The sequence below is a fragment of the Gymnodraco acuticeps genome, unplaced genomic scaffold, assembly GCF_902827175.1.
Source record: "Gymnodraco acuticeps unplaced genomic scaffold, fGymAcu1.1, whole genome shotgun sequence".
In the NCBI taxonomy this organism is placed as follows: Eukaryota; Metazoa; Chordata; class Actinopteri; order Perciformes; family Bathydraconidae; genus Gymnodraco; species Gymnodraco acuticeps.
This window is the reverse complement of record NW_022990614.1, coordinates 397,233-423,202: the sequence shown is the minus strand read 5'-3', so window position 1 is coordinate 423,202 and position 25,970 is coordinate 397,233. Positions and strand designations below refer to the sequence as shown.

Below are 25,970 nucleotides of genomic sequence, written 5' to 3'. Positions count from 1 at the left end.
ACTAAACATCTTATTTTTATTCCAGACTAGTTTAAGTCGAATTTCAAAGTATTTTAAAGCATTTAAGAGGGAAATTAGAGAGGAAAGTCACATATTTATGACTCACACGGCAGCATTTGAGGGAGGTCGAAAGGCTTCCCATTAAAATCATAACACAATATTGAGGTTAATTTCACTTTTACATGAAGAGAAACTCCTTTGCTATCGTTTAGGGTGAATTTCACAATATATTGTTTCCTCCAGGTGTGATTTCATTACATTTGTTCGTGAAGAGAAAACACAAAGTGGCACAGTGCTGCTCCTGTGAGACAGGCTGCGATTGAGTCTCTACGGTTCTCATGGTGTGTTTAAGTTCCGCTCTTTACTGGGATTTCTCACTAGAGGCTTCTCAATACTCAAATTTCCCCTCCTCGAGACTTAGACCCGCCCACAGGAGATGCGAGCGGAGGACCGAGGAGGGGAAGCAGCAGACGTTTAAAGAAATGAGAACTCCTTTCCTCTGAGCGGTCATTTTAAAGAGACGTCCGTTCATTATTACGTGGCAACAGCTGCATCAGCTGTCGAGTGTTTTGTCATAGCGCTGTATTTTATAATCTCTGTTAGATCAGCTGAACATTGTTCCCCCACATATTTACTTTGAATTCATTGAGAGTGCGGTATAATGAGACAATAACAGGCTACAGATGCGGACACACACACACAAATATATTTATATAAATATATACAATTTAAAGTATGAGAGCACTCTCATAATAACGTAACACAATCAGAGACTGGATATATCCCCCCCTCTCTCTGGTCGCTGAAATGGGGAATTGAAATTACGGGCCAAAAGTTGTATTTACAAGTAGGCCTATTAAAAGAAAGCAGAGGACACCAAACCAACTGAGACCCGTCTGTCCGCCGCATTTACGCACTCTACAACACACACCTACACACTGTACCACACACACCTACAGCTCCAAAAGCATAAGCCGTTGTGTATTTTATTATGTGAAGCAATGGTCTTAGAAAAATATCGACTCTTTGTTTGTAGATATCTACTAAACTAAAGCAAATAAAGAGAGTAGGCCTGTTATACTGAGTGATATATATTATACACACTGCTCTGCTTTCTGCATGGACCTTACAGCTGTTCTCTCTGGAAACATCGCGACGCGATGAAAGCAGTTTCTAAAATATATCCAGGGGATGCTTGCATAGCTGTCATTGGCTGAGATAAGTCCGGCCGTGCGTCACGCCTCCACCGTTCCCGGAAATGCATCCGTGGAGGAGCCGTGGAGGAACCATCAGTGTATCCTCGGTTATAGCTCCTCCAGAGAGCCTCCTCGACTCTCGATGCTCGGTCCTCGGTGTGCATTTAGAGAAATGAGACGTCCTGCAAAATGGCGCGCTGAAATTCATTTCCGGGTCACTACCGGAGGACCGAGGAGTCGAGCAGTCGAGGAGGGGAAATTTGAGTATTGAGAAGCCTCTTCTCAGTCTCACCGAGTCCAGAGAATCCACTTTGAAAGCAACATGGCAGAATCCGTCAAAACCAAGAAACCGGCAGCAAAGAAGAAACCCGCCAACAAGAAGCCAGCAGCGAAGAAGGCAGTAACACCCAAGACGACGAAGAAGCCTGCTACTCCTGCAAAGAAACCCCCCGTGAAGAAGATCACTAAGAGCCCGAAGAAGGTGGCGGCCAAGAAGGCAGCACCCAAGAAGGCAGCGACCCCCAAGAAGACCTTAACCCCCAAGAAAGCTGTGAAGAAGGTGGTTGCACCAGCCAGGAAAGCAGCGAAGAAGTAAACAGACCATCTGCTTAATCTACAAAAGGCTCTTTTAAGAGCCACCCACATACACCAAAAGAGCACTTCTCCTGTTTTAATATTACATGTTTATATTTTTACAACACCAGACTACCTTACTTTTTACAAGTCAATTAACTGATATAAAGATGACTTGAATGAAACATGAATAACATGTTACCTGGTATACTACATTCATCCATTTCCTCTTAGTATAATACATTTCATTATGTTGTTATAAAGACATCTACTTACATATTCTCTAAAACATTATCCCTTACATGTACATTATTTCCTATAGACATTGTTTTAAAATACATATTTCATAATGACATACTATTATTATATTAAAACGTGTCTTTACTACACATGAACTATTACCCTCACCCCCCTCTGCACCTGCAGCTGGACAGACAGCGGAGCTCCTTCTCCCACATACTGATCCAGCGTCTCCTCCGGCTGGCAGAGAGCTCACTTTAGCTTCTCCCTCTCCAGAACCATGAACCCTATGCACAACAGCAACCTTGCACATCTGTCATTTATATACTTTGGTATAAGTCAACTACATTTAAACATTTGAATCCATCCACAATATTCTATAATGTCAATCATTTTTAATATATGTATTTTCTATACTTATATTCACTGTTTATTTTATTTTGTATCTTATTACTTCTATACTTTATTCAAACGTTTTTTATTGTGTAATGCCTGAACACACTGTAACATAATAATTCAGTACATTATTGAAATGATATCATGTTATCACAAATGCTGTATCGCTCATAGATGGACTTTTGACTATAAAGGGACAATATTTCAAAAGTGATATATAATATAAACCTACACAATCTTTGTACCCTTAGTGGATAAAACACATTTATGACATTATCGCATCTGAATGCAATATATCTGTCCAACAGCACCCTCTGCTACAACAGGACACAACACATGATTATTTTATCATTTCATATATTTCGTTTGTGTGTCATGCCAGACAACTCTAGGCAACCTTTTATACACCACTTCAATTAGTTAATTTTTTATTTTTAAAACTGTCATAAATAGTTTTGTCAATACATAATAGACATACACAAACCACTGCATAAAAACATGTACACACAACTCATAAATACATACTTAAACACAACAGAACAGTATTTCAGACGACAGAAAGGGAATTGTCCGATCAGCCTTTGTTCAATCACAGACTCAGTATGCTCCATGGTAGTCTGTGACTTGTCGAGGCTTTCTCTTCTCCTTAGCTCGGTTCCGATATGTTTTGTTTTGGTACAACTGTTAATTATTGTTTGATGTATTACCACGGTGCATCTGGTCTTCCATATCTGCATACAAGGGACGCAGAAGAAAACACTTTGGGGCTTTCAATAAGTGATAGAATATATCCACCATATTTGTATTCATTTATTTAAAACAAATATATATATACTTGGAAGTCCATTCCATTCAAAGGTGTATATTCATTTATGAAATCAGTATATATTAATTTGTAATATGAGCCATGTCTTGCTCTACCTCTCCTTTTTGTCCACCTTGATTTATCCCCAACCCAGGGTGCTTTCCTTGATATTGCCGCTGTAAACATTTTAACAAAAGTCATTTTAAGTTTAATATCTAGGTCTACGTCTCCAAATACGCCTCCATATTCCATTCTTTTAAATAATAAATTACGTTGAGTAACCTCCCTCGTTGTGCCCCACACCAAATGTACGTGTTTGTTATTTTATTTAATTATTTGGGAGGGGTTCAATCAGTTTATTCTCCCAATTTAGGTCAGCACAGTTTTCATTACAGTCAAACCAAGTATTTTTATTTCTTGTTTAATTTAACTTAAACGTTAATGGCATAAGTTAAGTTTCCTCTATTATATATTTCAGATTTGTTATGATAATTCCCGGTTTAGTCAGTTTTCAAATTAGAAATATTTTCTTCACCCGTTTTAGATTTAACTTGAATCTGTTTTAAAATAATATACTGTTTGATTAGAGTAACATATTTACTATTTGTAGCTTTATTTAATTCTCTACATTTGAATTTAAATAAATGTTTTATCCTATGTTTTAATGTTTACCAAAATCCACAGGATTGTACCATTATCACATCCTGAGAAATTGTGGATTTGTTCACATTTTAGTATCACTAATTCTTATAAATATTTCCTTTATCGAATATGGACCCTTAAGTTCTCTTAAGTCAGCACTAATGTACTTTGAACATAGGTTTCCCTGCAAACTGAATTTCTGTGGATAAACATGAAGTATTGTTATTGCTCGAAGCAATCGAAGAGAAATGTCGGCTCAGAATTTTGGATAAAATGCTGCAATAACTTACCATTTATATACAATATTATATACTATTGTCCTGCAGTTTAGTAACACTATGGAGTGGTCTTGGCTCCATACTTGCTCCATCCTTCTGTGTCATTCCAGTGCCTTGCAAAAGTATTCAGCCCCCCTGGCCTTTTTCTTGTTTTATTGCACAACAACATTTAATTCAATTTGATTTTTGCAGATGTTGTTTTTATTGATGTACACAACATGAATCTTTGAAGATGCAAAACATATTTTTCATTGTGAAAAAAACAAGAAATAATAATGAATAAGAAAAAACGTTTGCGTGCATAACTATTCACCCCTCCAAAGTCAATACTTAGTAGAGCCACCTTTTGCAGCAATTACAGCTGCAAGTCTCTTGGGGTATGTGTCTATAAGCTTGGCACATCCATTTTGGGGAATCTTCCACATGGCTTTTGGTGAACTCCAAACGTGTTTTCTTGTTTTTTTCCTTAAGCAATGGCTTCTTTCTGGCGACTCTTCCATAAAGCCCAGCTCTGTGGGGTGTACGGCTTACTGTGGTCCTATAGATTCTCCTCTCTCTACTGTGGTGCTAACCAGCTCCTTCAGGGTTTCCATGACCTCTTTGTTGCCTCTCTGATCAATGCTCACCTTGCACAGTGTGTTTGGTTGGCGGCCCTCTCTTGGCAGGTTTGTTGTCGTGACATATTTTTTCCAACATGAAATAATGGATTTAATCGTGCTTCGTGGGATGTACAAAGTTTGTGAGGTTTTGATATAACCCAACCTTATTTATACTTATCCACAACTTTGTCCCTGAACTGTTTGCAGAGCTCCTTAGTCTTCATAGTGTCGTTTTCTTGCTAAGTATTGCCACTTGTTAAGTGGTGTGGGAGATTTGGGCCTTCTACAACAAGTGTATACATACAGATATAATCAGACATTTGATTGCACACGGGTTAAGTTAGCTTTATTTAAATAATGTTTTGACTCTGAAGGTCATTGTTGGGGCTAAATAGCAAAGAGGGTGAATACATGTGCACACACAACTTTTCAGTTTTTCATTGTTTAAAAAAGGATAATTTTTATTTTCACTTCACCAATCTTGACTGACTTTGTGCAGGTTTATGACATAAAATCCCAATCAAAATATTGAATTATTATTGGCTTTAATAATAGAAAATAGAAAAAGAGCCAAGGGGGTGAATACTTGTGCATGGCACTGTATGCCCTGTTTTCATTTGGCTCTACTGTAGACCTGCAAGTGAATCTACCTCTTATGATATACCAACAACACAAAGGCTCTGCCACCCACTGCATCTGAACACCTATTCCAAACATTTCCTTTCGAGGCATGTCTCTATATGATTAATGAAATCGACTTATCTTTCAATCTCATAAGTGACACAAATCATGAATATGTTTTGTTTTAATCTTCTGTCAGAAGTATAAACTGGATGAATAAATACTTTTTGAATCGTAATCATACTCTCAGAAAAGGAGTTTGACCCTTCTAATTGTTTCTATCTAAACCCTTCTAAAGACTCGATACAATAGCATATCATTATCAGAGCTAAACAGTAGTTATATTGTTTTTCTTTTCTTTTAAAAAATACAATCTGTCAAAACTGTTTCCATGAGGCAATACCATTTTCTAATAAATAGTTTTCTCTACTAAAGTATCTTTTAAATGTGTAAATTAAAAGCTTTAATTGACCAAACTTATAACATTTTGTGAGAGCTGAAATATGTTATAAGTTGAAGAAGTCCATGGTTATTTGTCTGTTACTTTATATTTTATATTTAACATGAACAATTTGGTACATTTCTTGATGGTCACACACCCAAACCTAAATACAGTGTATACATTCAGGTGTTTCTATTGGACTAATTATTACTTTTATGTCAAATTGTTGACGTGTTTTATACAAATGAATGTCTTGACTCATCAGAAACAGAATGAAAGTCTCCTATAAAGAGTATTTTTTAAAAACTTTGATCAACTTTAAATGTAATGTTAATCTCAGAAAGGCTCTTATTTCAATTATAAATGTTATTAAGCATGTGAGGGTTTTATTACATATTAACACACGTTTAATCATCAAATGCTTAGTATAAAGCCTGACTGAATTATATAAACAATATTAGAAGGAAGAGAAAATGTTTTGAAAGATAATGTGGAGGCTGCAGAGTTGGCCCCGCCCAGAGCCGTATAATAGAAGAGTTACGACAACGGAAGTCCAAAAACGGTTATCGTCACGTGGTTCATGTAGACGAGGATCGTTCCCCGGAAGTTCATGGCGGGCAATGTGAATGCACTGATAACAGGAGATAGAACTACGATTTTTGGTAATTATTAGTGAATAAAGGTTTTGATTTGCAATATTTATACAACAAATCGATATGTGTATGTATTTACATCAATATGTTTTAAAAAATAAAATAGAATTTGCTAATATTAAGTGATAATATTAGGATTAGTGTGAACAACTAGTTTACATGGTAGGCTAACAGTGCCTTGGTTAAAGAGCCTGTTGCTGTTTGTTTATAGCTTTGAATTCTTTAAAACCAATATTATCTTCTTAAACTTGTATGGTAGTCAGGAGCATCACTTTCTAATGTTTATTGATATATTTAGAGGGAGGGGATCTAAAGTAATGCTTTAAAATTCAGATTAGATTAATGTCTACCATTTTCTTAAATTCATGGTAGTTTCAGTAATCCCATGGTAATTGAGGACACAAGTTATCTAAATGACTAATGTCATCTTTATGGCTTTCAGAAAGGACAGGAGACCGACAGGTGACTATCAAAGGACTAGCAGCAGCAGCATGATGATGATGTTAAATGTGTTGTTTTAGGAACATCCATTGCAAATACATGGAATTCAATAAACATTGAATAGCATATCATGCAGTTTGTCTGTGCCTTTTCCTCCGTGTTGTCCTGGTTTGCTGTGCTGCCTCCTAGTCGCCACCATGGTTTGCTGTGCTGCCTCCCAGTCGCCACCATGGTTTGCTGTGCTGCCTCCCAGTCGCCACCATGGTTTGCTGTGCTGCCTGGGGATGCTCAAATCGCTCCGAGAAAGGAGTACGAATGTACGGTTTCCCCACTGACACAGAGCGGAGGAAAAAATGGCTGGCTCAAGTCAGCAGGAGCAATTTCACAACCAACAGCAAACAAATATGTGAGGTAATTATATACAAACACTGCATTTGCACTTTTTCACAAAACGAAAACCACACCATTGGGAAAGCTTAATGTTTTGTTTAATACAAAAAAACAGGGAAAGGCTTGAAAAACACAGAGTTGAGACTCAGGGTGCAGGGTGAGGGTCTCAGTGCAGGTATTCAGGCTCCATTGAATCCCCCTCTGGTTCTTGTGCTGAAAGAGGGATAAAAAGACAGGAGAAAGGGTTATACACACCTATATAGCACACCTATTGGATGGGAAATTGCCTTGGGGAGATAAGGTGTGGTCTTTGTTCCCAACTGAAGTTATGGAACTTTATTATTTGTGAATTTAATAAAGTATGACAAATGGCATCAGTAACATATGTGATATGAATTTCTATAAAGTTGTCTCACATTCTTGGTCATATTTTATATACAGTATGTAATGAGTATAACATGTCCAGTAAGTATAAAGTGTTTCCTAATACTGTGTATTCAACCACTATGGAATATGTATGTGGGCAGACAAGATTCAGACACAGTTGTTCTGTGTGTGAAGTAACCTCAAGTCACTCCGCAGGCACATTTTGATGCAGACCAGTTTGTCAAGACAAAAAAGGGCAAGACTAGGCTGAGAGCAGAGGCTATACCCACCATCTTCGTGCATTGCCCTGTGGTCAAAAAGAGAAGGGCCCCTGCACCACGATTCACCCCGGGACCTGTATCTACAAAGCCCATAGCTCATGATCACAGATATAGTGTGAAAGGTGACACAGGTATAATAAGTATGAACTCTTAGTAACAAAAGTAATATTTCTTATTTTTAAGTGGTATAATATTTTAAATGTTCGAACATTTACAGTGCCATGTCTTCTACTTACATTAGTCTCAAAGATTGAGGGAAGAAGGGATGAGGAGACTGAGAGAAAGGAAAGTGAGGGTGAAGAAAGAGAGGACATGGCTGGTGAGGAGAGACAGGGAGGACGGACACCACCCACTCAGCCAGCAGCCAGTCAGCATACGAGGGAACCAGCAGCCAGTCAGCAAATGAGGGAACCAGCAGCCAGTCAGCATACGAGGGAACCAGCAGCCATTCAAACAGATCTATTACAACAATTAAAGAGAAAATTAAAGAGCCAAGAAGGAATCACCAAAAAAGCAAAGGCTGCACTAAGAAAAATCAGGAAGGAAAATGCAGCTCTCAAGAAAACAATGAAAATTAGGGACAAGAAATATAAGAAAACGTTTTCAAAAGACCAACTGAAGGCATTAGGCAGACTCACCACAAAGGGGATGAAATGGAGCAATGAGACAATTAAGAAGGCTTTAAAAATTCGCTTTGCGAGCGGACCAACGGGTTACAAAACTCTGCAGGAATTGAAGATTCCTCTTCCAGGAATAAGGACACTGCAAAGAAGGATGCAATGTGTTAAGTTTGAGCCTGGTGTGTTGACAGAGGTCTTTGATTTCCTAAAATTGAAGGCAGATAAATTGACAGACCTTGAAAGGGAGTGTGTGTTGACCTTGGATGAAATGGCAATCACACCAAGTGTGGAGTTAGACATGATTACAGGCAAACTGTACGGTGATGTGACTTTACCAGGTCACACAGGGGTGGCAACACATGCTTGTGTGTTTATGTTGGCTGGAAACACAACACGGTGGAAGCAAGTAGTGGCATATCATTACACTGGCAATTCTATCAATGGAGCAGAGTACAGGCCAATCATTATTGAGATAATACAGAGGGCAGCATCCATAGGGCTACATGTGCTTGATGTCACCACCGACATGGGTAGCCCTAACCGAGCCATGTGGAAATCCTTTGGGGTGGACCAAAATAAAACATCGGTGCCACATCCAGCAAAACCAGACAGGCAGCTCTATTTCATGCCCGATGTCCCACATCTGGTAAAACATTTAAAAAGTGCCCTTGTCCGTGGGCAGGTCTTCATAATTCCTGAGGATGTTGTTAACAGAGAGAACCTCCCCTCTAACGAGGTTTCTGTGGTCCCCATTAAGGACTTATTGACCTTTCAGGAAGGGATGGCCTTAAATAGCTCCCATCTTTCAGCTGCAGCCATCGAGCCAAGTCACTTTGATAAGATGAAGGTTGGTCTTGCTCTAAATGTGTTCAGTAAGGCTACAAGTGCTGGGCTGAAATACATGGTGCAGCAAGAAAACCGCCCTCTGTCATACCTGACGACAGCGTGGTTCCTGGAGCAGGTTGATCGTTGGTTTGATCTGATGTCATCTTGCCATCCAATTACAGCCCTGAGCAGGCTCAAGATGGAGGAGTACCAAAAGGCCATCACCTTCCTCCAGAACATCGTCCATCTGTTTCGTGGGATAAAGATAGGTCAAAAGGGAGGTTGGAAGCCTGTTCAAACAGGGGTGATAATGGCAACAACATCAATTTTGGCCATACAAGAGGAGATGCTTACACAAGGACACAGGTTTGTGTTAACGTCAAGGTTCACACAAGACTGCCTTGAAAATACATTCAGCTGTGTGAGGTCTAAAAATCCTGTCCCAACTCCAGTGGAATTCCATCATGCACTGAGAATCATATCTGTGGGGCAGTTCCTCACCACCATCAGCTCTGGGAGCTACCAGGAAGACCACAGTAGCTTTTGGCAGACTTCCTGGACACAGGGGAGCCAAAAATCACTCCATCAGTCAGAGTGGAACAGCTGATGGCGGTGAACAGAGCAGCAGCACCTGACCTCACAAAAACTGAGAAATGTATTCTCTTCAATCTTGCAGGCTACATCGTCCACAAAATCATCAAGTTTGCCAGCATCTGTGAAAAATGCAAAATTGCAACAGAGCACCATGATGAGAGTCCTTCTGGTGACAACAGCTTGTTAGAGGACTTGAAAGACTTCAAGGCAGGTGCTCTTTGTCGTCCCTCCCAAGAAGTCTTTGACTTCATTCACCAAATTGAGGAACTATTTAGGACCAAGACTCTGCTTCTACTCATTCATTCTAAACGAGCCGACATAACAATACCTGAAAATGAGTGGAAGAGGAAAAGGAGGAAAGGGACTCGGCAAAGGAGGCGCCAAGCGTCACCGTAAAGTTCTCCGTGATAACATCCAGGGCATCACCAAGCCCGCTATCCGCCGTCTGGCTCGCCGCGGCGGAGTGAAGCGTATCTCCGGTCTGATCTACGAGGAGACCCGCGGGGTGCTGAAGGTCTTCCTGGAGAATGTGATCCGTGATGCCGTCACCTACACCGAGCACGCCAAGAGAAAGACGGTGACCGCCATGGATGTGGTGTATGCCCTGAAGAGGCAGGGCCGCACTCTGTACGGCTTCGGAGGTTAAACATCTACACCCTGACATACTTGGAACAACATCGGCTCTTTTAAGAGCCACCCACATTACTCAAAAAGAGACATTCCTTTTGATGAACTTTATATCGAACCTAAATTCCATCCGAAATTCTTGCTAGGATACTGGATATTAAAAATGTAGACCATTTCACAATGTTGTTTATCCGACATCCAATGATATGTTCGTAGAGGATAAAGTCTACACAACCATGACTGCTCCAAAAACTTCTACTTCCAGCTGTGTGGGGTTTCTTAAACTTTTGAAATATGTTTTAATGGTGAAATACACCGGGATATTAAGGACTAACTCGCTTATAATGAATACATTTGTATTTATTTTAGGATCTTAAAATCATACGTATTGGGATTCATGTGGATTAATACGTGTGGACTAGAGGGTGACAAGCATCACTTTCACCTCACTTTTTTATTTAAATTCTAACGGTCATGAAAAATATGTGTTTCTCTGTTGTCCACGCTATACATAGTTAAAAACATATGAAAGAGTTAAAAGGACATTGATCCTAACCAATTTGTTGATTTATTCATGTACAACACATTATAAAACCCCAATAATATAAATACATAATCAATGGGGTGTTCATTTTACATGTCATCCAATCTGTTTTGATTCTAAAACTCGTTAAGCGCATGCGCCGTCCTGCTCATAAAACAACCAATCCCGTGCGAGTAACAGCACAGTAACATTTGCATCTGGTGAATATAAATAGACCGCGCTGTGACAAAGAAGTATTTCGACTCTGTCGCACCTCTCTCTCTCATCATGCCTGCTGATGCACCCCCCGTCAAAGCGGCCAAGAAGGGCTCCAAGAAAGCCGTCGCTAAGACCGCCACCAAGACTGGAAAGAAGAGGAGAAAGTCCAGGAAGGAGAGCTACGCCATCTACGTCTACAAGGTGATGAAGCAGGTTCATCCCGACACCGGCATCTCCTCCAAGGCCATGGGCATCATGAACTGCTTCGTGAGCGACATCTTTGAGCGCATCGCCGGTGAGGCCTCTCGTCTGGCTCACTACAACAAGCGCCGCACCATCACCTCCAGGGAGATCCAGACCGCTGTCCGCCTGCTGCTGCCCGGAGAGCTGGCTAAACACGCCGTGTCTGAGGGCACCAAGGCCGTGACCAAGTACACCAGCTCCAAGTAAACTCTGCTGCTGACATACCAACAACACAAAGGCTCTTTTAAGAGCCACCCAACCCATCCAAAGAGCTCATCCTGTTATACTCTATAACTACTCTACCAGAAATCTAAATATTTAAATGTTATTTATACAGAATGCTTTGTAAATCAAGATAAACCATGATTGAATATTGTCATTCTTCACTATACGTGTTTATACCACCTCACTGGTGTTTGTTTTTCCAAAATGAAAATAAATACATTTCACAATATGAAGGAAATATGGTGGTTATTTTACTGCAATCCTGAGAGAAAATGCTAAGTGGTAATCTTTATCTTAGCAAATCTTTAGAGGAGACAAATGAACACATTTATTATTAAATGTTGTCCCTCTGCCACCACAAACTCTAATGTGCTGTAACAACAATCCAAATGGTGTTTCTTCTGACACTTAAAGCCTCCCTTGAATGATTGATACCGGTAATACAAAGTGATGGGGTTTAATAAGAGAAGAGAATCATTTCACCAATCAGTAATGTCAAACACACAAACGAAAAATGCTTTGCAAATGCTTGTGAAATACATAATACATATACACAACATTCATATGGGCACATACATTTCATATGGATAAGTAGGCTATATACCTACATCTTTCACACTAATAAACTCAAATACTTTTATAAGGTGATCTAATTTTACTGCAGAAGATCATGATTCATTTGACGTCTTACACTCACACTAAAAGCTGGTGCCATTTAAATACTGTTTCTGCTCACTACATTATTAATGAATTCATTCCTTTGGGTTGTAACTGATGTTAATTCTCATATTTAACTTTTGGGCAAATGTTTAGTGTTGTTGACTAAATGATTCCTTTATTTCAGGGCGAGTTTTTCACTACAAATTAAATCATAGTTATACATTAGAAAATGACAGGGTTAGGGTTATATTATATGTAATCATATTTATTTCCCCCTAAACTAAACAAAAGTTCATTTTGAGGAACCCCAGGATCATCCCCTGTGGAGGAGTGGATTACATTATCCAATAGTAAAGCAGCTGCTCAGCGCACGTGTCTCCCGGCATGCACCAATCAGCGCTGCCCTGCTCCGGCAGCTCCTTTATAAAGGCGCTGCTCACAGAACCACAGCACTCCTTCTCTCACTGTGAACACTGAGAAACCATAATGGCCAGAACCAAGCAGACAGCTCGTAAATCCACCGGAGGAAAGGCTCCCAGGAAGCAGCTGGCCACCAAGGCTGCTCGTAAGAGCGCCCCGGCCACCGGCGGAGTGAAGAAACCTCACCGTTACAGGCCCGGTACCGTGGCTCTGAGGGAGATCCGCCGCTACCAGAAGTCCACCGAGCTGCTCATCCGCAAGCTGCCCTTCCAGCGCCTGGTGAGAGAAATCGCTCAGGACTTCAAGACCGACCTGCGCTTCCAGAGCTCCGCTATCATGGCTCTGCAGGAGTCCAGCGAGGCCTACCTGGTCGGCCTGTTCGAGGACACCAACCTGTGCGCCATCCATGCCAAGAGGGTCACCATCATGCCAAAGGACATCCAGCTGGCCCGTCGTATCCGCGGAGAGAGAGCTTAGACTGACCTGAGACCAGAACACCCAAACACAACGGCTCTTTTAAGAGCCACTCACACTTTCAAAGAGTTACAGTCCTACTCATTATTATTGTTAGCGATGCCATGATCTTAGGGCAGGAATACCGTGAACATAGTTAACGTGACAGAGGAATAAATACACACATACACCATCAGCTGTGCTTCAAACGGAAGTGACACGTTTTATTGCGCATGTCCCTTTTATCACGGGAATACAGGAAGTGATTAGTATAAGAGTATTAAATAAACATTCATATATTACTTTTCATAATTCAACACCCCCACTTACTCTTATACTGCACAATTTCTCAACATGAATTCAAATGTAAACACCTTATACACCTGCACAATAACTCAGTGTTTGAAACTTCTGGGGTTATTTACATTCCAAACAAATACTTTACAAATGTCTCACTTTTTACCTTTGTTGCAGGCTTAGTGAAAATATCAGCAACCATATCAGCTGTAGGGCAATAGTCAATGGTTATCATGTTATCACTCAGTACAGTTCGAACAAAATGATACTTGACATCCACATGTTTACATCGTTGACGACATTCTGGGTTCTTGGATAGAGCAATTGCACCCTGGTTATCTTCAAAGATTTTTACAGGAGTATATTGACCCTCACTATCCATGCTCTCTATTAGCTGCACAAGATACACACTCTCTTGTGCTGTGGCAGCCAGTGCCATGTACTCTGCCTCACATGTCGACAAAGCTACTGTTTGCTGTTTCTTTGATCTCCAAGAAATAACAGGCCCATTGCTAGTTAGACTAAAACAGTACCCTGTTATACTCCGTCTGTCATTTTGGTCTGTTGCCCAATCCGCATCACAGTATGCAACAAGTTTCAGTTTTTCATCTTGTTTAAAACATAGCTCCTGATTAATTGTGCCCTTTAAGTACCTCAATACATGTTTAGCAGTTAACCAGTGTTGTTCTTTTGGCTCTGAAAAATACTGTGACAGTTTACTGACTATCCAACTTAGATCAGGCCGTGTAGATGTCATTACATATATTAAGCTGCCTACCACTTCACGATATTGTGTTGCATCAACAGCTTCACCATCATCATCAAAGTTGTGTTTCTGTTCACACGGGGTGGACCTTGGCTTACAGTCATTCATACCAAACTTTTCCAGTATTTTTGTAATGAATTTCTTTTGACCCATCTTTATTTCTCCTTTTTCCTGAGTAAAGTCAATGCCTAGGAAATGTTTAAGTTTCCCAAGATCCTTCATTTTGAATTTTGTGCTCAACATTTCTTTCACAGTATTAATTGTGTGAATATCATTAGCTGCGATAACTAAGTCATCCACCCAAATAATCAGAATGATCCTCTCATTTTCTATTCCTTTACTGTAGACACAGTGATCAGCTGGGTTTTGTGCAAAACCGTTCTCACAGAGATGATCATGCAACATTTTATTCCAGTTTCTTCCAGATTGTTTTAACCCATACAGTGATTTATTCAGCTTGCAGACTAGCTTTTCATCTGTGTCTGACTTGACCTCAAAACCTTCAGGTTGCTGTACATAGAGCTCACAATCAATTGGAGCGTGTAAATATGCAGTTTTAACATCCATCTGATGTAGGTGTAAGTCATGTTGAGCTGCCAATTGCATCAAACTTCGTACTGATGTCATGTTTGCAGTCGGGGAAAATGTCTCCTTATAGTCTATTCCTGCCACTTGACTATATCCCTTGGCAACATATCTTTTCTGTGTTTTCTTTGATTGTATAGACCCATCTACCCCCCACTGCATTTTTGCCCTCTGGTAGTGTGGTCAATGTGAATGTGTCATTTTCCTTAAGATAATTCATTTCCTCCTGCATAGCATCAGTCCAGAGTTTTGACTCTGCTGAATTCATGGCCTCTTTAAAGGTGTTTGGTACATTACACATTACTCTGTAGCAGTAGTCAATATTTACATACTTTTGGTCGTCACACTGTACTTTACATTCATAGTCCTGTAAATACTGAGGTCTCCTCCTTTCTCTTTGGGGATAGCTTCTATTTTGACCTTCTGCTCCCTTTCCTGTCTGAGTGTTTGTGTCATCTGTCTCAGTTCGAGCCTCCTGTGTCTCTTTTGGACACGAGTCAGTCCCCTGGGTTTCTGGCTTGGTGGATACAAACCTTTTCTCATAAAAATCATCATCACTTGCCTCAAAATCAGTCTGTGTATGTCGCTCGACTATACTTTTTGTGACAAACTTCACTTGCCTGTGTTTTCGAACACTACCAGTGTCTGGGTTGTAGACTAGGTATGCTGGGCTGTTTTTATCATACCCTACAAAAATCCCCTTCTCACACCTCGAGTCTAACTTTTTCTTTTCCTGCTTGTATGCATAGCATACAGATCCAAATATATTCATTTTCGAGAGGTTCGGCTTACGTCCTGTCAGCATATAATAAGGTGTCTGTCCTACACGTCTGTTGTAACATCTGTTACGTATTACAGCTGCAGTCATGACGGCATATGTCCATAGCTTCTTTGGTAAATTGCTCTCAAGAAGCATGCATCTTGCCATTTCAAAAAGTGTTCTCCAGTTTCTCTCAGCTGTCCCATTTTGATGGGGTGAGTAAGGTGCTGAAGTTTCATGTCGTATTGCATGTTGTCTAAGGAGCGATTGAAAGTTTGTCCCGGTGAATTCTGTACCGTTATCAGACCTTATACATTTGATTTTACCATAAGGTGCGACATCAGCAATGAATTTTTCTGTGGCTTTGAAAGTATCACTTTTAGCTTTTAGGAAATACACAAATACTGCCCCTGAAAAGTCATCTGTAAAAGCCAATGTGTATCTGAATCCCTCCTTAGCCTCTGGCTCAATGGGACCTGCTAAATCAGTGTGCACAAGATTGAGCGCTGCTTTAGCTCTTGCATCTGGTTGTCTGTTCCTACTCTGAGCAAATTTACCTCGAGTACACACTTCACAGTTAAGGTTAGATGCATCAATCCCACCCTTAATTTTCATCCCCTCAGTGAGTTTTTCCAGTTGTGACACATCATCATAGTTACAGTGACCAAGTATTTCATCCCATGTTTGAATGTCATAACATCCATAACATGCATCGTCCTCAGCTTCACAGTCCACAGTGTTTACAAAATAAAGTCTATCATATTCCTTGATGTCAAATATTTTACCTCTCTGGTGAATCAGCTGGTTACAACCCTGACGAAAGTTCACTGATGCTCCGTAGGCTGTCGCTGCTTTAACAGAGAAAATGTCTTGTGGATAGGACGGTATATAGAGCGCGTCCTTCAGCATCGCTGTCACTCGTCGTCCCTCCGTGTCTTGCAGGCAGACCTCCGCCTTTCCTTTCTTCAAAGCGACACCACTTGTTCTTGTCCCGTCAGCCAATTCAACAAAGTGGTCTTTCGGTTGAAAAGTCTCATCGAACCTTTTAAACTTGTCGATGTTCGTTATTATGTGTGACGTTGCTCCGGTGTCGACCATCAGCCCTTTATGTGTAACTCCGGTTACTGGACTGTCACGTACTTTAAAAACAAATGAGTGGTCCTCAACGTCAGTTGCTTGTTTAGCATTGTCTCTCTCTTTGCGTCTGCAGTTTGCATCTATATGTGTGGAATTTTTGCAAAAACTGCACCACTGTCTCTGGTCTTTGCTGCTCGCACTTCGACACTCACGAGCCCGGTGTCCTTTCTGACCGCAGTTGTAGCAGGTGATATTGGGGCCATCTCTCCACTTCACCCAGCCACTCGCTTTCATAATATTATCAGATTCCTCACTCAAGTTGGCATTGTATTTTTCGGTGCTTTCATAGCTCCTCAACTTTGTTTTGAACTCACCAAAAGTTAGCTTCTCATCCCCTTGTGTAATGTGGATGGCAAGCAGCCTAAAACAGATTGGCAGTCCCTTTAAAATCATGGCTATCAGCAGCCCGTCGCTAAGAGTCTCTACAGCATTTATCAGTGCTGTAATTGCCGTTTCGGCACGAATAATATAGTCAGTGGCTTTCTGCAGCGACGTTAGTTCAGTGTAGAGGCTGATCACCCGTGGTTTCCCTTTCCCAGCGTAGTGGTCCCTCAATATTTGTAACGCTTTTCTTCCGTTGTCCGCTGCTTCTCTCATGATCAGTGAAAGGCTTTTATCGTCCAGTACCTGGATCAATTCCGCATAGGCTTCTTCGTTTTTCTGATCATCAGCCTCATCCTCTTCACCTGGCTCCTCTAGGATGGCAGCCTTCAATCCTAGCAGTCGCAGATGACCCAAAAACGTTGTCTCCCATAACTCGTAGTTCTTCTCATCTCCGTCGAAACACAAACGGTTCCACCGGCTTCCATGGTCCCTCCTGGGCCCATAACCTGTTAGTGATGCCATGATCTTAGGGCAGGAATACCGTGAACATAGTTAACGTGACAGAGGAATAAATACACACATACACCATCAGCTGTGCTTCAAACGGAAGTGACACGTTTTATTGCGCATGTCCCTTTTATCACGGGAATACAGGAAGTGATTAGTATAAGAGTATTAAATAAACAGAATTCATATATTACATTTCATAATTCAACAATTATGATACTGGTTCATATTATTTTTGGTTAGCTGTACCGTGATGAATGAAACAAGAAAGGTTGTTGTTTACTAAAGTTACAAAGACATTAAAATGTGAGCAATAGATCAGTGTAAACACAACGTATGTCAATTATGGATCATCCAAACTATTTATTTAAAATATTTATTAAAGTTCTAAAACCCAAGAGCCACAAGTGATACGTATATTCCTTAATAACTTTGGGGGAAGGTTGTTTTAAGTACTAAAAGCTATCATTATAACTTGTTCACTTTAAACACTATGAACAGGTGAGTAATAATAATGGATGTATTTTGTAAGCGCTCTTACAGGTGCTCAAAGTCGCTTTACAGAGATGGTAAAAAGAACAAATATATATGGTTGAAGTCAAATTTTAAAAGCAAGCAATAACAACAGCCACACATTAAAAACCAGATTGAAGAAGTGAAGTTCTTTGAAGGTGGTGAAGTCAGTATTGAGTTTTGTATTCTGTCAGTAAATTATCCAAATGAAATGTATTTCATCATTTTAGTCAACCTGAGGACCACAGATGGAAATGAGCTATTGGCTATAATCTGACATATTGCATCTCTTCTCTTTGCTGAGATTAATGTATTTGTATGCATGGTCCTTCTATAAATAAATACATACATAAATAACCCTAAACAAATTCATTGTACCTTTTAATAATGACCTTACATGGTCGCCAACGTTAGCTTCAATTCAGAAAATCAAATCTGTTATGAGAAAAAAACAAATAATTGTTTATAGATAGGAACTTGCCATCCTACTGAAAAACAGTCGGATAGTGATTTAACGGCATAGTTTAGTCCAACGTGTCATTTGATTGGTTTATCCTTATTAACACATGTTATTATTTTAAAGGTAATCAAGCCAAGAACCATTCATTTAACAATGTTACAACAGAACATTGAATATAAACTTTAACTAATGTAAAAGTATAAACGGTACTAAAATAATAAAAGGCCATAATATAGTTTGTTACTCTGCCAATAGAAAAAAAGTTAATGTGATTAAGGCAAAGTGACAAAACGGATAATATGGATGACTTGACTGTATTTTATTTAGTGAAATTGTTCTCCCACCAAGATGTTTGATGCATCAGTAAAATAAGAAAGCAAGTTTTAGATTCATTTCACAACAGAGTCAACTATTTCCTAAAGAATATGACATCAATCTCATAACGGAACAATTGATGAAGACTTCCTGATCATTACAAATGTACAAAACACATGTAAGTATTATTGGTGATTTCTATCACATTGTATTAGCTTGAAACAGAACTTTTTCACAGTTATGATAAGTTTGTATTAAACTGTGTATTTTGTTATTATTAATATAAACTTTAGACTATTTAAAATCGATTTAGTTGTTTTGTTTGTAATTTAAAAGCTATCAAAAATAGTTCAGATATGTTTTAAACCTATTGACAATACACATTTATTTGATTAAATATGGTCAAAGAAATTGAAAATGACAAACAGCTTTGGGGTACATCAGAAGACCTTTATTTGTCCCAGACAGCAAAGTTACATAATACACAATACAGCACTTCCATTTTAAAATAAAACATGATCAAAAAACAGGAACACATTCAGGGGGATATAAATATGAGGAGTACGTCCTCCCTCAGACTCATCCCTCCTCGGACAGTCCTCTGTGGCTGGAGCCGTCAGGCTGAACAGCCAGGGGCCGAACCTGGAACCAAGTAACAGTAACTGTACTGTTTGTACAAACACCTGTACACTTACATGTCAATATATCTAACAATCCGAACCCAAATATCTATTTATCACAACAGTTACTATATTATTTTATTTGTGTATCATTTTTTATCCTTGTGAATATGTACTGTCCTGTTTTTCACTCTCACTCTGTTTCTGCTTTAAATCCTGAATATCCACAAACAGGGATGAATAAAGGTCCATCGTATCCTCCCTTATTTATGAAATAAGTGTAACATGTAGAAGGAAGTGAGGTAGATAACAAGGAAACATAGAGTTAGATACAGATTCTTGTACCAGCAAAAGATGGAATAACTAAGAAGCAGGCAGTATCAGTAATAATCTCAATGAGGAATGTATCGCACAACAATGTGGAAAGAGATTTTCAAGAGGTAACAAATAAATAAAACAAGAATTAATCAGAACTAAACAGTTTCATAACATCCTGCTCTTACATGTACAAGTAGTACTAATAAGTGATATTAGATATAATGATATAACACTCGGTCTGGGACATCCTTATCCGCCTTTTCATGATAATGTAAACACTTGAAGGAACATGTTTACTGCACTGCTTTTACTTCTAGTGTATTACTTCATACAGTGTGGTATTAATATGTTTCTTCCATCTTTTATTTTGATTATCTCCATCCTTCACTGACTCATTCTTAGATTTTCGTCAGAGAACACGCACTTTATTTAATCAGTGTTTCTAAATACACATTATCTTAACAAGTAAATGAAGCTTCCTGTTCTGTTTGAACATCAATGAGCCTTTTCTCAACAAAGAATAAAGCTGCCTTTAGGTCCATTAGATCTGCTCAGATGATAGTAGTGATTTACAACTAGAACTTCAATATGATGTATTAAATGTGTGTCATTTTAATACAATAAAGTGATAACATATTGACACATAGGACTTCACTGTCAGAATTACTTTGGGTTTCATCATGTGTTGATTATTATTTCATTGTATAACTTCATCTCTTTCTCTTTCTCTTTACTTGCTGCTGTGAGCTGCCTGCATCAGTAGCCTGTTAGCGTCACATTGTAAAATGATGAACAATAAATACATAGGCCGAAATTGTTAACACTGTGCTCATCTGACAGAGATTATAATACATTTACTAGAATAGCTCCAGGTTTAGTGTCTTTATTTTTAGTAGCAACTGGAAGAAGACGTGAGCTTCCTTCTGATTGGACGATCTTCAATACGCTCGCTGATGGCCAATCAGAGAGTAGCTGGTGGATATAAAGAGCCGCTGTGGCGAGTAGACTGTCACACTTCTTTGTAAACCCCCCAGAAAGCAATTATGTCTGGAAGAGGGAAGACCGGAGGAAAGGCTCGAGCCAAGGCTAAGACCCGCTCCTCCCGTGCCGGGCTCCAGTTCCCCGTCGGCCGTGTCCACAGGCATCTGAGGAAGGGTAACTACGCTCATCGTGTCGGTGCCGGAGCCCCGGTGTACCTGGCCGCTGTGCTGGAGTACCTGACCGCTGAGATCCTGGAGCTGGCTGGAAACGCCGCCCGGGACAACAAGAAGACCCGTATCATCCCCCGCCACCTGCAGCTCGCCGTCCGCAACGACGAGGAGTTGAACAAGCTGCTGGGAGGAGTGACCATCGCTCAGGGCGGTGTACTGCCTAACATCCAGGCTGTGCTTCTGCCCAAGAAGACCGAGAAGGCTGCCAAGAAGTGAACACCCTGATCCCGCTTCAACAAACAACAAAGGCTCTTTTAAGAGCCACACACTTCTATCCAGAGAGCTTTCCTTCATCTAACACTTTTACATTTATTTAATCGACGACTATAATGTCTTATTTGTAGTTTCCACTACCCTGATGTGTAATGATGTATCATGTAGTGTAACTGCTTTTTCAACACTTATTTCTAACCTGAGAACATCTGGACCATGCATTTCCACGATGCCAAAGCCCCCTGATGGTCAAAACTACAATAAATACATAGTACAGATAATCATTTTCAGCCTGTTTAATATTCAGGTTTACTCAATAACAGCTTTCTTCAGTGTGGCTTTATTAGAAATATTAAATAAAAGGGACAAAACTCATACATAAATGCCAATATTATTAAATAAGTACTGTGGTATCTGCTGCATGTGCATCAAGCATTAATAGCTCAGTGATCAGACACTCCATTAATGTGTGCATAGATAGTTTCATGCAGTTCATGGTGTACAGTGTTTTATTAGTAAGCAGTGGTATAACAAGTCTACATCCAGTTGTAAGAAAATAGCAGTAATGTTTCCTCAGAGTAACACTTTGAACATCTCTTTCCATGTAGTCCACTTCATCTTCTACACACAGTGGTATAGGGCAGTTTATGGTGGAAAACAGCAGGGACAAAGTGAAACTGAAAAATGAATTAACACGGGAGAATCGAGTCAGTTTTACAAACAGATATAATTATATTTGTCAGAAAGTATTTGCTGTACAGCTCTTCCTCGTAAACAGTGTATTTCTTACGGGTAAAAGCTGTGCTTCCTAAGGTAGGAGTGATATCTAATGTCTTATCTAATTATGTATCACTGGTTGGTCCAAGTTCCCATCGGCGAAAACACGTGGGTTTGCTGTCCTGGCTCCAAGATGGTGGAATGAGCTCCCCATTGACATCAGGACGGCAGATAGCTTGCACATCTTCCGGCGCAAACTGAAAACTCATCTCTTTCGACTCCACTTCGAGCGTTAGAACTATTAACGAAGCACTTTTATACTAATAAAGGACTGGCTTACCTAAAGCCAGTTGAGTAGCACTTGAAATGTTTAGCTCTATGAAACCTGATGTACTTATATGATTCTGTTTTCTTCAAGGTTGTGTCTTCCTGGTCGAATGTACTTATTGTAAGTTGCTTTGGATAAAAGCGTCAGCTAAATGCAATGTAATGTAATGTAATGTCTTGGTTGGTTTCCCTAGCTACATTTACCATTTTCTGTAATATATTTATTTATAACGTGATCTTCAAGTCGAAAGATTGAATACTTTCCGCCTGATTCTTATACATCATTTTTCAGAGTGTGTTAACAAAGTTTGCAATGATTGAGATTCCTAAGGTGTTCTTAAAGAATACGGATACTTTAATACAACTTCCTTACAAATATCAGTGAAACTTGCACTTTACAAATGCCACAGAGTCATCAGTTCGTATCAATCAACCAATGAAATGCCTTTCTGATGAGGGTCTTCTGCTTGTTGCTGGGCAGGTTTTGTACAGTGGCTTCTTTTGAACATCCTGTTAACGACTCTCTCCATAATAAAGATTATCTTCATGGACTTAATGACTCAACATTGTTGCAGGAGACGGAACTGAAGCAGGCATTTTCTGTACCAGATAGTTCAGGATGATTCAGAAGTTGAGCTCTCAGATGATGAGATCGATGAGGATTTCACACCTGGGATAGAAGAGGGTCAAGAAGAAGGGGAAAATATGCTGGAGGCTCCATGAGCGCACAGATTCTCTCCAACAGCGTTACGGCGCTCACTACAACAACAACAACAACAACAATGGGGGACTGCATCGGGTCGATGATCGTGTTGCTTTTAATCATACGAAGCCAGATCAAATTAAATAACGACTTCTCCAACCTTATACTTTTCTCCAGAGTGCCGTGGTTCATTGTTTATTAATGTGTTTTAGCGGCATTTACATACCGCTGCAGTGCTGCTCTTCCACCGGATTGTATTCTCCCGTTAGCTCCGGGCGAGCTCACACGGCAGCGGACGCTGTAAAGTATTCACTGTATGACTGTCACACAAGCAGGGGATACATATCCCCAATTCCCCATAAGTGAATGTGTTGCAGTATGAATTGACGCTGTTTGGCATCACAACGCTGTTATTAAAGTTTCTCTGGTATAAAATGGGTGATGTTAGCATAGCAACCGAAGCTAAACTGACTACTTGTTGTTGCTATCCTATTGTGGCATAAGCCGTTTTCTACAGGCACATTTTACCGGCGTATTTTTCATTATGATTCTACTTGTGATAGTCGGACTTGACAACCTGTGCAGCCCATGTATTGATTCCTACGGTGGACCTGAAGTGCGAGACACCACAGCATTTCAGAAAACGCCACAGCATTTCACATTGGACGGAAAGGGTATTCCTTTAGGGAGAACACTTGTTTGTGATTGGACAGAGCCAGAGAAGCATTGCTGTGATTGGTTGTTTTTGCTGCCAGTCAACAAATGACGCTTCGTGATTGGACATCGCAACATGTCCCAACACATCAGTCGTTAGCTGTTGGCACTCAGAGCTCACAGCTCCTCATATCTGTTCAGAAACTGGACAAAAGTTAAACATGTACAAACCACAGACTGTCTGTGTCATGGCGAATACAGTCGCTGCTTTATTTATGTCTGTATGACGTGAGTGTGGACGGAGCAGCTACAGGTGATCATGAAAATGTAGCAGAATAATGAAACTGAGGTCATATTATAAAAGGCCAAACATTTACACATCAGTACAATGATAAGTCTCTTCAAATCAAATCAAGTTTTATTTATATAGCACATTTATAAACGATTTTTGGTCGAGCCAAAGTGCTGTACATCTTGAAATGTGTTTCCTTCATTTTATACCTTTTTTTCATTGGATGTAAGTGATTTTGGCATGTCCCACAGTACACTGCTCTGCTAACTACAGTGTGTGTAATAAGTGATTAAATTATACTACATTTAAAAAAGAAAAAGTATATGATTTTGTTGTCCACGATTTATTTGATAAAACGAGTCATTTGTATCAATGTATATTCTATTTTCATAATAATGAACATTTTGCATGTGTCCCTGACATTGCTGTCCACCCTGCCCCATAAAACATATGGATACATGTTGCTGTTTGCATGTACTTGCAGTTAATTTATAAAAAGTGCGGGAGCTTGACCAACATCCATTTCTAACTTCATAACATATACTTAATAAAATGAATATGAAGTTCAATGGAACATCTCAGCTTTTTTAATGGCAGACAATTGCAGTGGGAACACATACATCAAGTGCCTCAAGTGTCAGATGTATCTCAGCATTTCAAAAAAGGAAGGAGTACTACAAATGAGGGCTTAGTATTTGTTGCATTGAGTTGTTGTGCTCTAATGTTGTCTAAATGTACTTGTATGTTAATGTTGTTTGTATACTATGCTTCACATAACTAACACCCAATGTCCTCTACAAAGGACACACAATAAAACAAAAATTCAAATATTTTTTTTAGTTTGTGTTAGTCATTATGTTAATAACACCCTAAAGACTTGTGTGATCTAAACAAAAAGGACATTTGAAACATTTTTCTTTCTGGGTCTCAGGAGGGTATACAAAGTCATTCAAACTAGCTGAACCTTTACCAGCTTTGAGAACACTTTCATGATCAATCATTATAAAACATATATCTATTATTCTGAAATGGACCAATCTGCACAATGACTACTTTCACTGTCTCTACTTTAAGTATATGATCTCAAAAGTATTTTTGTAATACTTTCAATCTTAATGATAATTACAGAGAGGGGTGCTGAATGATCTAATTTGAATTATAAATGTAATTAAGCATATGAGGGTTTATTAAATATTAACGGACGTTTAATAATCAAATCCATATATAAGAATTATATAAATATTATTTAAAGAAATACCTTTTTCCCCCTGAATGTTGTGGAGGCTGCAGCGTTGGCCCCGCCTCGCAGCTTTCCCGCTCTCCGTCTTCTCTTAGGTCCGCAGTGAATATTTAAATACTGCCGGTCAAACTGCTTCTATTCATTCGTTTTGAACGACCCGACCCAACAAGACTTGAAAATGAGTGGAAGAGGAAAAGGAGGAAAGGGACTCGGTAAAGGAGGCGCCAAGCGTCACCGTAAAGTTCTCCGTGATAACATCCAGGGAATCACCAAGCCCGCTATCCGCCGTCTGGCTCGCCGCGGCGGAGTGAAGCGTATCTCCGGTCTGATCTACGAGGAGACCCGCGGGGTGCTGAAGGTCTTCCTGGAGAATGTGATCCGTGATGCCGTCACCTACACCGAGCACGCCAAGAGGAAGACCGTGACCGCCATGGATGTGGTGTATGCCCTCAAGAGGCAGGGCCGCACTCTGTACGGTTTCGGAGGTTAAATAGTCACCATCTGACAACAAAAACACAAAGGTCCTTTTAAGGGCCACCCATATCCTCAAATTAGAGAGCTCCATTCCCTCATGATACCGTATTAGTGAGCACTAGAAGTTGGTGCAGGCGAGAGTTTTGTGTCTTCTCTGAAAAACATGTTCAGGATCAAAATGTAAATAAAACGACTTAAATAACAT

General features: G+C 39.8%; 3 protein-coding genes and 1 pseudogene across 3 annotated transcripts in view; all 4 read left to right on the top strand.

The window, feature by feature from the left end:
* The window catches only part of LOC117554550 (histone H2B 1.2-like), a 16,193-nt gene extending 4,165 nt beyond the window's left edge, over positions 1-12,028 (top strand). The window contains exon 2 of the mRNA XM_034228977.1: positions 11,813-12,028. The gene's annotated coding sequence lies outside the window, so the exon portion shown is untranslated. The remainder of the gene's footprint in view (positions 1-11,812) is intronic.
* On the top strand, positions 10,276-25,970 carry LOC117554593 (annotated as a pseudogene).
* LOC117554549 (histone H2B 1.2-like) lies at positions 11,371-11,833 on the top strand. The gene has a single exon (XM_034228976.1). The coding sequence runs from the start codon at positions 11,401-11,403 to the stop codon at positions 11,779-11,781; it is 381 nt and encodes a 126-aa protein (XP_034084867.1). The 5' UTR covers positions 11,371-11,400; the 3' UTR covers positions 11,782-11,833.
* On the top strand, positions 20,947-21,413 carry LOC117554546 (histone H2A). Its single transcript, XM_034228973.1, has one exon. It carries the CDS (start codon positions 20,978-20,980, stop codon positions 21,359-21,361), a length of 384 nt encoding a protein of 127 aa, XP_034084864.1. The 5' UTR covers positions 20,947-20,977; the 3' UTR covers positions 21,362-21,413.